The sequence below is a fragment of the Heterodontus francisci genome, chromosome 23, assembly GCF_036365525.1.
Source record: "Heterodontus francisci isolate sHetFra1 chromosome 23, sHetFra1.hap1, whole genome shotgun sequence".
Lineage (NCBI taxonomy): Eukaryota > Metazoa > Chordata > Chondrichthyes > Heterodontiformes > Heterodontidae > Heterodontus > Heterodontus francisci.
Genome location: NC_090393.1, coordinates 6,088,656 through 6,102,287, shown reverse-complemented (window position 1 = coordinate 6,102,287; position 13,632 = coordinate 6,088,656). Strand labels below are relative to the sequence as shown.

General features: G+C 41.4%; 1 protein-coding gene across 13 annotated transcripts in view; it reads right to left on the bottom strand.

Annotated features, from left to right (window-relative positions):
• The window catches only part of ep400 (E1A binding protein p400), a 164,455-nt gene that overhangs the window by 148,608 nt on the left and 2,215 nt on the right, over positions 1-13,632 (bottom strand). For all 13 annotated transcript variants that reach the window (XM_068054601.1, XM_068054607.1, XM_068054605.1 and 10 more), the window contains exon 2: positions 5,689-7,076. In XM_068054601.1, the coding sequence (XP_067910702.1) occupies positions 5,689-7,047 (1,359 nt within the window). In that variant the 5' untranslated portion in view covers positions 7,048-7,076. The remainder of the gene's footprint in view (positions 1-5,688; positions 7,077-13,632) is intronic.

The window sequence follows — 13,632 nt, the reverse complement described above, 5'->3', positions numbered from 1 at the left end:
AGAAGTTCATACGACTAAAGGTTGTTGGAGTGAATATGGATCATGCAGAAGTAACATAAGAATTATGGATATAAAATAAAACCAAGGAATCTTTTAAAACTGGAGTAAATGCAGAAACTCAAGGTGCATTGCAAATGATGGCATTAACAGCAAACACAAAATACAAAATCTACACTATAACACATTAATAATAAAACACAATTCACACAATCTGTGCAAGTGAAGTAACTTTCAGCAGCAGAATGCATATTACATGTTGAATATCTACCAGGATCATACATAATCATTGTACACAAAATATTTCCAAAGTCAAAGCAAATTAAAACCCTACAGCAACAACAGATGGGCAACAAATGTGGGTCTCCCCGTGTTGCCCACATGCAGGAATCAAATTTTAAAAATGCATCTTCAGCAAACTAAAATGTGTTTTTTTTTTAGAAACACAAGAGGAACTCTCTCTGCAGTAACAGAATAAAAGTGACTGGGAATGCATTACAGGGGCAGTTAGAAGCTTTCACAGAACTACAGAAATGCACATTGAAGATCCAGGAAAAACATTTTCACACAAAGGGTTGAGAATGAGGAATGCACTGTCCCAGAATGCCTTAGATAATAAAGCAAAACTCCACCGAGGTGCTTAAAAAGAAAACTTATTTGGGAAGCAAGTGTGGTAAGAGATTGGAAAAAAGGCAGGGAATTCAGATTAAAAAGACAGCTGCCATAGCTAACAGGATTGGCAGAGCAGACGAAGGGCTGAATGGCCACAACTATTCCCACGTTTCCGGAGGTGCAGAGGAATCTAGGTGTTCTAGTGCATGTGTCACAAAATGTTAGAATGCAGGTACAGCAAGTCATAAAGAAGGCTAGTGGAATGCTATCCTTTATTATGAGAGAAATTGAAAGTAAAAGTAAGGATGTTATGCTTCAGTTATACAGGGCATTGGTGAGACCACATCTCGAATACTGTGTGCAGTTTTGGTCTCCTTATTTAAGGAAGGATGTAAATGCATTGGAGGCAGTTCAGAGGAGGTTTACTAGATTGATACCTGGAATGAGCAGTTTGTCTTATGAGAAAAGGTTGGACAGACTGGGTTTGTTTTCACTGGAGTTTAGAACAGTGAGGGAAGACTTGATTGAGATTTATAAGATCCTGAACGGTCTTGACAAGGTGGATGTGGAAAGGATGTTTCCTCTTGTGGGGGAGCCCAGAACTAGGGGGCACTGTTTTAAAATAAGGGGTCACTCTTTTCGGACATAGATAAGGAGAATGTTTTTCTCTCAGAGGGTTGTGCGACTTTGGAACTCTATGCCTCAGGTGGCGGTAGTGGGGGAGGTGCTGGTCACTGAATATTTTTAAAGGCGGAGGTAGATAGATTCTTGTTAGGCAAGGGAATCAAAGATTAATCGGGGTAGATGGGAGTGTGAATTCTGCCATGATTTTATTGACTGGCGGAGCAGGCTACAGGGGCCGAATGGTCAGCTTCTCCTAATTCGTATGTAAGATGCAGTGAACATTTTAACTTTTGTGGATGTTATATGCACAATTTATATGCCTAAAAGGTTATGATCACATGCAGGGCACAGATAACTGTAAGGGTAACTTACTAGAAGGTTACATTTGAGACCCAGAGACAAACCCAAAGGTAAATTTCTTTCAAACTAACTTTGTGCCAATAAATAAGCAATATTTGACATTAAAGGCTCAAGTATACTGTAGTTATTTATAAAGCCTGGGTACTGCACGTAACAAATTATAAACAGTTACACAATCACTTAGCCTACCTCAAACACAGGAGTGCCTGCTTCTGTAATCCAAAACATGCATTTTAATTAAACTGTATTTTTTTAATACATTGAATCAACATTCCAGCCAGTTCATACCAGTGTTTATGCTCCAATAGAGCTTCTTCATCTAACCCCATCAGCATATTCTTCTATTTATTTCTTCCTCACATTTTTATCTAACTTCCCCTTAAATGCATCTATGCTATTCGCCTTAACTGCCCCATATTATGTCAGAGTTTCACATTCTATCCACTCTCCAGGTTAAGAGGTTTCTTCTGAATTTCTGGTTTGATTTCTTGGTGACTATCTTATATTGATGGCCTCTAGTTTTCCCTGAATCTGGAATGCATCACAGCCAGACCACAGATGTAGTCTAACACTAAGACTGAAGGGTGGCTAATGTAACCCCACTATTTAAAAAGGGAGGTACTGAGAAAGAAGGGAATTATAGACCAGTCAGCCTGATGTCGGCAGTGGGGAAAATTCTAGAATCCATTATCAAACATTTTATAGCAGAGCACTTGGAGAACAGTACTAGAATCGGGCAGAGTCAGCATCGATTTACGAAAGGAAAATCATGCTTGACAAATCTACTAGAATTCTTCGAGGATGTAACTAGTAGAGTTGATAAGGGGGAGTCAGTGGATGTGGTTTATTTGGACTTTCAGAAGGCTTTTGACAAAGTTCCACAAAAGAGATTAGCTTGCAAAATTCAAGCGCATGGGATTGGGGGTAGTGTATTGCGATGGATAGAAAATTGGCTGGCAGACAGGAAACAAAGAGTAGGGATAAATGGGTCTTTTTCCGAATGGCAGGCAGTGACTAGTGGGGTACCGCAGGGATCGGTGCTAGGACCCCAGCTATTCACAATATACATTAATGATTTAGATGAGGGAACTAAATGTAATATCTCCAAATTTGCAGATGACACAAAACTGGGTGGGAAGCTGAGGAGGATGCAGAGAGGCTTCAGGGTGATTTGGACAAGTTGGGTGAGTGGGCTAATGCATGGCAGATGCAGTATAATGTGGATAAATGTGAGGTTATCCAGTTTGATAGCAAAAACAGGAAGGCAGATTATCTGAACGGCTATAAACTGAGAGAAGGGAATAGGCAGCAAGACCTGAGTGTTCTCGTACACCAGTCACTGAAGGTAAGCATGCAGGTGCAACAGGCGGTAAAAAAGGCAAATGGTATGTTGGCCTTCATAGCAAGAGGATTTGAGTACAGAAGCAGGGATGTCTTGCTGCAATTATACAAGGCCGTGGTGAGGCCACACCTGGAATAGTGTGTGCAGTTTTGGTCTCCTTATCTGAGGAAGGATGTTCTTGCTATACAGGGAGTGCAGCAAAGGTTTACCAGACTGATTCCTGGGATGGCGGGACTGACGTATGAGGAGAGATTGAGTCGGTTAGGATTATATTCGCTGGAGTTCAGAAGAGTGAGAGGGGATCTCATAGAAACCTATAAAATTCTAACAGGACTTGACAGGGTAGATGCAGGAAGGATGTTCCCGAATGTGGGGGGGTCCAGAACCAGGGGTCGTAGTCTAAGAATACGGGGTAAACCTTTCAGGACTGAGATGAGGAGAAATTTCTTCACCCAGAGAGTGGTGAGCCTGTGGAATTCGCTACCATAGAAAGCAGTTGAGACAAAAACATTGTATGTTTTCAAGAAGGAGTTAGATATAGCTCTTGGGTCTAAAGGGATCAAAGGGTATGGGGCGAAAGCGGGAACAGGCCACTGAGTTGGATGATCAGCCATGATCATAATGAATGGCGGAGCAGGCTCAAAGGGCTGAATGGCCTATTCCTATTTTCTATGTTAGACTAAGCTGTCCAACTTTGTTTAGCTTCTCAACAGAATCATTGGCTCTTCTTAGTAATATTACACTGAATCTTCATTCTGAATTTTCAGCTTTATCCAGCGACAAACCCAAGGTCTCTGCAACATATTTTTGTACCTATACTTTTTGCCTCATATATAATGCACCCAGTAGATGTGCTGTCCACACCTTCAGGTGCTGAAAGGAGCACAGCACCTGCTGGATTAAGCAGCAAATTCTATCAAAACTTGCAATGTTATATTTTAAGATTACCTCTATAATTGTTTACATGCAATACCTTCTAGAAAGTTTAAGCATACAAGAACCTATCTGTACTTCAATAGTGTTTTAATAATTACTTAGCCACTTCTGAACATAACAAACAATCTTGTATACATAGAAAGCTGCAAAAAAAACAAATGTTTTCTCATTCGTAATAGCTTCGGAAGAAACAAGTAAAATTAACCATTATACAATATTTAGCAACTGCAAGTCATAACCTAACATGTACCTTTACTCTATTTCAATACTGATCATAAAATATGAAATAGAAAAATGTAGTACAGAGTACGAAAAGAAAATCATTTCTGCTGGCCTTTTACATCCATATCAGAGACATTCCCAATGGTTGCAGTGCATTCAAAAATGTTGTAAACTCATTTTTAAGGAGTTAGCGCTGGCATTTTTCTCCCCAAGGCAAATACACACGTGTGCACAGCCACATACACATGACACAGAAGTTCCATGATGTAGAGATGTTTCATCAAAATACCCTTGGTTACTGGTTTTGCCAAGTATGGGCAAGGCAAGCCCAATGAAGAATTGTCATGACCAAAATCAACACGGTCTAAGAACCAAACTCAACCCTGTGGCCTGGTGCACCCAGTGTTCTAATGCTGGAGAAGAGAAGCCACCCTCTTCCTGGAGTATATTAACTGCTTAAGTATTGCATAAATTAAATGTCGAAAAGCATAGAAGAACTAAATGGTGTGCAATATCCCAAAATTGGCCATATAAATCACTCCGAGCGGAGGTGCAGAATATTCCTGGCTTTCCTTTCACCCTTGAACAGAAAACCAACACTCTAGTGACGATGGATAATGTTGCATGTGGCTAAATGAAGATCAAGAGGCTGGGTGGCAAAAATGAGCATATTCAATAAAGAAACCATGTAAACCAACAGATTTTCAATAAATCTTCATCATTTACATTGCTAAACAATTATGTAAATGGGTAAGAAATCCCACTGGTACTCGAGTGAGATTTCTATGTGATATATCATAATATCTTTACTCCACACCTAAATCCATTTATTCTGAATGCCCATTACAAGATATAATAAAGGCTTGAGATGTTTTTTAATTGATCAGTACAAAATCCTCAGTTAGTTTTAAGATTTTACGTTACTCCAATCAGATTCTGAATGATCAGAAAATGGTATCTTTAACCACTCTAAATGAGTTTGGCCCATTTTAAAGTTAGATGCTTTGAAAATCACATTAAGTACCACATAGTGAAGCCAAGACACTGTTATAACATAGGAAACACCAAAAAAAAATGCCACTTGTACAACTGCTCTACAGTTGGAATTGTTAAAGAGTAAAGTATAATTTAGTACAAGAGCTGTTTTTGTCATTGGTTGCAACATTCAATAATAAATGGACACACTCATGTTCAAAAACAGGAGAGTAGGATGGAAGATTATGGGTTTGGCACCAAGGTAGGACTGAGATGAAATTAATCTGTGTGGGTCCTCTAAACAGACCCCCGAACAAAGCTAGGTGGGCTGAGAATCTAATTCCTATGTTAACTGCAGGGCTAGAGTGTGGCTGCTAGCAACCAGAGGCAGGAAACTTCAAAACAGTTCTACCCTTATAAAAATTTAAGAATATAATCGTGTTCTATTTAACAGCTTTTGCTTAGTCCAAATTTCACCCGCCTTGAAAGACAGCTGAAGAATTTGCTGATTTATCATCTTGCCCTGGATTGACGGACACAACCACCTTCTCACCCTGCAACCGCCACAAGTACTGGAAGTGCGAATGGTCTTAGGACTAAATAGTAAATAGTTTGTTTACCTCATCATTAATGACTTCTGACTGCTCCTCTTCTTCTTCCTCTTCCAGATCTAAGTCATTTTGTTTCAAATATGCCAACAAGGCCAGACACGGTTTCCTTCTGAATGCTAAGTAGTCCATCATATTTCCTTGACGGTGCTGAAGGAAGAAAAGTTCAATCAAGTAATCCTTAAATGTCTCTCTGAGAGTCTCCATTTCAGCAAGGTGATGTGCCAAACACTGCTTTCTCAAATAGGAAATCTCCGGGTTGGCAGGTGGAATCTCTTCCAACTTCTTTGGTTGTTTCCTCACAAATGGGGTGCAACTGCTGGTGGGAGTCAGACAAGTCTGTACCAGACTCTGAGCGACAGTGTTCCGAGAGGGGCTAGAAGGAGGCGCCGGAGACGTCATCCCAAAAGCCGATGGTCCCATCACACCCGCAGTCAGGGCTATGGGCGTCCTTTCATAATTTATGGGTCTGGCTATCTGCTGACCATGAAGAGCTTGCTGCTGCTGCTGAATCAGCTGTCCCTGTATGATGCTGCTGATCTGTGGAGGCAGGTTCGACGTGGTGATGTGGCTCGGGCTAGGCAGGGGCTGCATAGTGCCGCTGGCAGCAGGGCTCTGAGGCCCAAGGTGATGAATGGTTCCACCAGTCTGGGAGTGAGGCTGTGAAAGCCTGCGTTCCCGCGGAACGGAAGCAGACGTGCTGGCTGTTGTCAGCTGTATCTGCCCACCGACGCTTGAAGTGATCTGAGCAAGGCTGGATGGGTCCTGGTACACAAAGTGCCCAGCACTGGATGGGCTAAGGTTCAGCTGCCTAACCAGCACATTGGCATCCACAAATCCTCGGGTCGGGCTCTGGTTACACATGCTCAACCCAGTGGCTGCTGCCCCTGTCCTTTGCACACTCTGTAACATTGATGCAGGGCTATGCTGCGTGGGGCTCTGTGGCTGGACTTGAGGCAAAGGAGAGGTGACTTGAATGTACGATGGAGATCCATGATCAAACCGCCTTTGCTGCCCCACAGACTGCGAGCTGTACTGGAACCCTGGGGATGCCGGGTTTTGAATTGGAAGTGGAGCCAAGGTAATTTGTTGACTCCCGGCCATCACTTGGCTCACATTCTGCAGTGTAATATTCACGTTCTGGGCAGATACTGGACTCCGGTTCATTATAAACTGCTGCAGTTGGTAACTGGGTGACTGTGGCCCAGAAGGGCTGGCCACAGTGCGCGGTACAGGGCTGAGGGCCGGAGCAAAAGCCGTGGCGGGAGACTGGGGTAAAGCAGTCGGTTCATCTCCATCACCGCCTGTATACGACTTGGATCTCTGCAGTGGGCGCTGTATATTTTGTGGACCACTGCCATGGTGCATCATCACCAATACACTTTTGAGCGAGTGTTATCCTAGAAGAGAAAAAAAAACTTTATTTTAAAAAACTTCTCTGACAGCAATGATAAAAATAGTACTTCTGCAACAAAAGTATGAATTAATGAAAAATCCAAAAGTGAAGTTTAAATGAGCCAACAAATGAAAATAAGCTGATTTTGGTAGCAAATGTCTAATTAGTGCAATCTTAAGCTCAGATAATCAAACATTTTAAGTGAATTCTGGATTTCTTCCCAAATCTGATCTGATTGTGGTAGTTTAGCGAAGATGATCATCTATTTGGAAGTCTCGGTACCTTGATAAGCTAACACACAAATGTATCCTGTTCTCTGTACCTGTCTGGTCATTATGACTTTGCTCTTTGTGGGACCTTGCTGTGTGCAAATTAATTGCCATGTTTCCTACAACAGTGACTATACTTCAAAAAAGGACTGCATTTTGGGACGTTTAAGGCCCTGAAAGCCAAATCTTTCTTTTCCCATTCTCTGTACATAATTCCTGTATTTATTTAGCTCCATCCACAAAATATTTTTAGTCATCCTTTAAAATAAACTTTAATTTTTTTTTTACATATAAAAAGGGAGCTAAGTCACATTAAAGTTAATAAAAGTTTCATTAACTAATCTCTAGACTCTGGTTGAACAATTACCCTAATCTCTCCATTGCCTGCACATCATTTTGGAATCAGGACTCCATTAACAGCTAAACAATTGCACCGTGTGTTTTTGGATTGTACATTACTTTTGTTCCTTTTTCATAAATACAAAGTTGAGAAAAATGTAACTGTAATTTTTACAACCTAATGAAGTCATCACCCTTGTGAATATATGATGTCTCTCAATTTTTTGTTACCTGGCTCAAAAAAGGGCAGGACTGGGTGTTAAATATTCCTGGATACAAGATGTTCAAGAAAGATAGGAAAGGGTAAAAGGGTGAGGGGTGGCGATATTGATTTAAGAAGAACATTGCAGTGCTGGAGTCACAGAAAGGATGTCCCAAAGGGGTGGAGGACAAAATTACTTTGACTAGAGCTAAGGAACAACAAAGGTGCAGTTACATTGCTCAGTGTTGTCTATACGCCACCAGCTAGCGGGAAGGATGTGGAGGAACAAATTTGCAAGGAATTTACAGAGAGGTGCAAAAATTATAGGGTCGTTATAATGGGGGACTTTAATTATCCAAACATAGACTGGGATAATAGTAGTGTAAAGGGCAGTGAGGGGAAAGAGTTCCTAGTGTGTGTTCAGGAAAATTTTCTACAACAGTATGTTGCTAGTCCAACGAGAAAGGAAGCACTGCTAGACCTGGTTCTTGGGAATGAGGTGGGTCAAATGGATCAAGTAGCAGTAGGAGAACATTTAGAGGATAGTGATCATTGTATCATAAGGTTTAGGCTGACTATGGAAAAGGACAAAGAGCAATCTCGGGTAAGAATAATTAACTGGAGGAAGGCTAACTTCAATGGGGCAAAAATGGTGCTGGGCAAATAAATTGGGAGTCAAAAACTGACAGAAAAACCGGTAGATGAACAACGGGCTACCTTCAAAGAAGAGATAGTTCGGGCACAGTCAAGGTATGAGGGGAAAGGTAGGGCAAACATATCCAGAGCTCCCTGGATGACAAAAGAGGTAGACATTAAGATAAAGAAGAAAAAGTGTGCTTATGACAGATGCCAGGTATAAAATACTATTGAGAACCAGGTGCACAGGGGAAGTGAAAAAGCAAATAAGAGAAGCAAAGAGAGCGCATGAAAAGAGACTGGCAGCTAGCATTAAAGGAAATCCCAAAGTTTTCTATCGGCATATAAATAAATAGCGAAAGAATGGTAAAAAGGAGTAAGGCCAATTAGGGACCAAAAAGGGGATTTACACATGGAGGCAGAGGGCAAAGCTGAGGTATTAAATGAATACTTTACATCTGCCTTTACAAGATGCAACCCAGGCAATGTTGAAAGAGGAGGTGAGTCAGACACTCAAGCGGTTTAAAATTGATAAAGAGGGATTATTAGATAGGCTGTCCGAACTTAAAGTGGATAAAGCACCAGGGCTGGATTAGATGCAACCAAGGATACTGAGGGAAGTGAGGGTGGAAATTGCAGAGGCACTGTCCATAATTTTCAGTCTTCCTTAGACTTGGGGGTGGTGCCAGAGAACTGGAGATTTGTAAACGTTACACCCTTGTTCAAAAAAGGGTGTAAAGATAAGCTCAGCAACTACAGGCCAGTCAGTTTAACTTTGGTGGTGGGAAAACTTCTGGAAAAAATAATTCGGGACAAAATCAAGAGTCACATGGACAAATGCGAGTTAATTAAGGAAAGCCAGCATGGATTTCTTAAGGGAAAATCATGTTTAACTATCTTGCTGGACTTTTTTGAGGAGGTAACAGAGAGGGTTGATGAGGGCAATGCAGTTGATGTGGTGTACATGGACTTTCAAAAGGCATTTGATACAGCGCCAGACAACAGACTTGTGAACAAGCTTGTCGCTCATGGAATAAAAGGGATGGTCACAACATAGATATGAAATTGGCTGAGGGACAGGAAACGAAGAGTAGTGGTTAATGGATGTTTTTCGGACTGGAGGAAAGTTTGTAGTGGAGTTCCCCAGGGATTAGTGTTGGAACCCTTTCTTTTCCTGATATATATTAATGACCTGGACCTTGGTGTAATGGGCACAATTTCAAAATTTACAGATGATATGAAACTTGGAAGCATTGTGTGAGGAGGATAGTGTAGAACTTCAAAAGGACATGGACAAGTTGATGGAATGGGCAGAAAGATGGCAGAGAAATGTGAAGTGATTCATTTTGGTAGAAAGAACATGGAGAAACAATGTAGAATATAGGGTACAATTCTAAAGGGGGTGCAGGAGCAGAAGGACCTAGGTGTATATGTGCATAAGTCATTGAAGGTGGCAGGACAGGTTGAGAGCACGGTTAATAAACCATACGGTATCTTTGGCTTTATTAATAGGGGCATAGAGTACAAGAGCAAGGAAGTTATGTTGAACTTGCATAAGACACCAGTTCTGCCTCAGCTGGAGTATTGTGTCCAATTCTGGGCACTGCACTTGAGAAAAGACATGAGGGCACTGGAGAGAGTACAGAAAAGATTCACGAGAATGGCTCCAGGGATGAGGAATTTCAGTTATGAAGATAGATTAGAGATGTTAGGACTGTTTTCCTCGAAGAGAAGGCCGAGAGGTGATTTGTTAGAAGTATTCAAAATCATGAGGGGTCTGGACAGAGTAGATAGAGAAACTGTTCCCACTTGTGAAAGGATTGAGAACGAGAGGGCACAGATTTAAAGTATTTGGTAAGAGAAGCAAAAGTGATATGAGGAAAATCTTTTTCACGAAGCAAGTGGTTAAGGTCTGGAATGCACTGCCTGCGAACGTGGTGGAGGCAGGTTCAACTGAAGCATTTGGAAGGGAATTAGACAGTTATATGAAAAGGAAGAATGTGCAGGGTTATGGGGAAAAGGCAGGGGAATGGAACTGAGCGAGTTGCTCTTTCAGAAAGCCGATGCAGAAGCGATGGGCCGAATGGCCTCCTTCTGTGCTGTAATGATTCTGTGATCTTTACTGGCTCCCAGTCCGGCACCACCTCGATCTTAAAATTCTTATCCTTGTGTTTATATCCCTACATGGTCTCGCCCCTCCTTTAATCTCCTCCAGCCCTAAAACTCCGAGAGCTCTTTGTTCCCCAACTCTGGCCTCTTGTGCATTCGCCACTTCCTTCTCCCCACCACTGGCAGTCGTGCATTCAGTTGCCTAGGCTCCAGGCATCCCTCCCTAAATCTATCCACCCTTCTCTCCTGATGCAAGACACTGCTTAAAATCTCTTTGATCTAATGTCTTCTTTAGCTCAGTGTCAATTTTTGTCTGATTAATTTTTAGAAATCACTCATTAGACCTCAGCTTGAATATTGTGGGTAATTCTGGGCACCACACTTCAGGAGAGATGGAAAGGGTGCAGAGGGGGTTTACCAGAATGTAACCAGGGATGAGGGACTTCAGTTATGAGGAGAGGTTAGAAAACTTAGGACTTTTCACCTTGGAATAGAGAAATTTAAGAGGTGACCTAATAGAGGTTTTCAAGAGGAGAGGTTTTGAAAAAATAAATAGGAAAAAAATTATTCCCTCTGATGAGTGGGTCAATAACCAGAGGTCATTGAATCAAAATCATTGAAAAATGATCTTGTGGGAACATGAAGAGAATTTTATTTCACTCAAAGTTGTTGGGATCTGCAACGCTCTACCTGAAAAGATGGTGGAAGCTCATTCCATAAATAATTTTACAAAAAGGAGTTGAACAGATACTTGAGGATGAGCATACTGCTCTTTCAAAAAGCCAGCACAAGCACAATGGGCCAAATGGCCTCCTTCTGCGCTGTAAGTTTCTATGATTGCGCTCCTGTGAAACGTCATGGGATCTTTACCTACGTTAAAAAGTGCTATATAAATTACTACTGTAGCGGTTGATATCAAGAAGTCTTACTGCTGGAAAATGTTGTGGGTATTCCAACTATGTCTTTCATTTAAGCAGCCTTAGATTTTACCAAGATTAAGGCACATTGATCTCATGAGTGGCCCTGAATTAAAACTACAGAATGGTGCAGCCTTTACAAACATGCAAGTTCACGTAATTATAGGCTCAAAGCTTGACCTGCCCAAAGAAATAAAAATGCTTTTCAAAATCATCGGAATGTAGAAGTATCAATTTACCCACAATGCGTTTAAAATCATTTGTAACTTGCACCTCAATATAAACGCTGAGCGCAAATTAATTTTGGAAGGATAAACCAATTCCATCAAAACAGAGAAACATGTAGCTTTTTCATCACTAAAACCCACATAAACTACTCAAAGTCAACTCCACCATTTCTAGCTTGCAAAGCTGTCTCAGTGCAATGGCTGCTCTAGATTCACTATCAGGCTTGTAATGGGTTATGACCAAGCTGACTTACACACAAGAAGTTGCATTTATGTGTCAAATGGATCTTTTTTTTTAATTATTCGTTTGTGGGATGTGGGCATCACTGGTTAGGCCAGCATTTGTTGCCCATCCCTAAATGCCCTTGAATTGAGTGGCTTGCTGGGCCATTTCAGAGGGCATTTAAGAGTCACATGTAAGCCAGACCAGGTAAGGATGGCAGATTTACTTCCCTAAAAGGACATTAGTGAACCAAATGGATTTTTACAACAACTGACAATGGTTTCATGGTCACCATTAGACTAGCTTTTTAATTCCAGAATTTTTTTATTAATTAAATTCAACAGCTGTGGTGGGGTTCGAACCAGAGTCCCCGGAGCATTAGCCTGGGCTCTGGATTACTAGACCAGTGTCATTATCACTACGTTACCGCCTCCCCTAATCACTAGAAAGGTCACCTGAATAACAACCATCTGCACTGCCCTAATGCTCAAGTGCAGAGGTATGCTTCAGAGTGCTTTAAGGGGAGATGGACAAAGCGCAGGCAATGAATTACATAGAACTTACAGCACAGAAACAAGCCACTCAGCCCAGCTGAGTGCCTTCCACAAGTCTCCTCCCACCCTACTTCACCAAACTCTATCAGCCTCTCCTTCTAATAAGCTGTGGAGAAAAGAAAGGAGTCAAGAAGGTGGAACCAGAATCAAGCAAAGGGATCATATGGAGTCTTTTGAAGACAGGGCACAGGGGCTGACATAGTGCTGCCAGTGGCAGAGCAAAAATGATAAGCAGTCTAGTGTTGGTCAAGTGGAGAGGGCGCACAGTGACTTTAGGCTGGAGATGGCCAAGGTCTGGAAAAGCAAGCCTGTGGAGAGATTTGAAGGGGCGGACAGGAATCTTGAAGTAAATCAAATGGAACACAAGAAACCAGGAGAGAGTATGACAAAGATTGCATGGGTGAGACAAGGGAGTCGGCATTTTAAAAAGTGCCTGCAGTTTGGGTTTTTTTTAGGACTTGCTATGCAATATTAATGTCATTTTAAAAAGTCATGGCATTCCAACAGTGAAGGGAGTTTGATGAATGTGTTACCAAGAGTTTTAAATGTATTAGTCTCATCTTAATTGTTAATGCAAGAAGAAGAATGAGTGGAATGAGAAAATGCCTTTAACCATCAATACTGTTTCTTATGTCAAAACATTAACAAGCCATCCTATCACAGATCTTGCCAACCCATTTCATCTCCTGAGGAAAGAATCAGTCTTCCCTCCTCCCTGCTAACTCAAGCAAAAACAACAAAATCTTTTAATACCACAACCACCATTGGTCACCTTAGATGTTCTTTGGCTTTTTTTTTTAAAAGCCCATTTTCATTGAATCCATAAATATTTGCATTCTTTCTGGGGTTATGACCAAGGTGGCTTACAATTTACAGAGAGAAACGGACAGAATCATGAAATATGATCCTTAAGACACTGGTAAAAGTCATAAGCCAATGGGGAGGCGATGGCATACTGGTAATGTCACTGGACTAGTAATCCAGAGCCTAGGCTAATGCTCTGGGGGCATGGGTTCGAATCCCACCATGGCAGATGGTGAAATTTGAATTGAATTCAATTAATAAAATTTGGAATTAAAAGCTA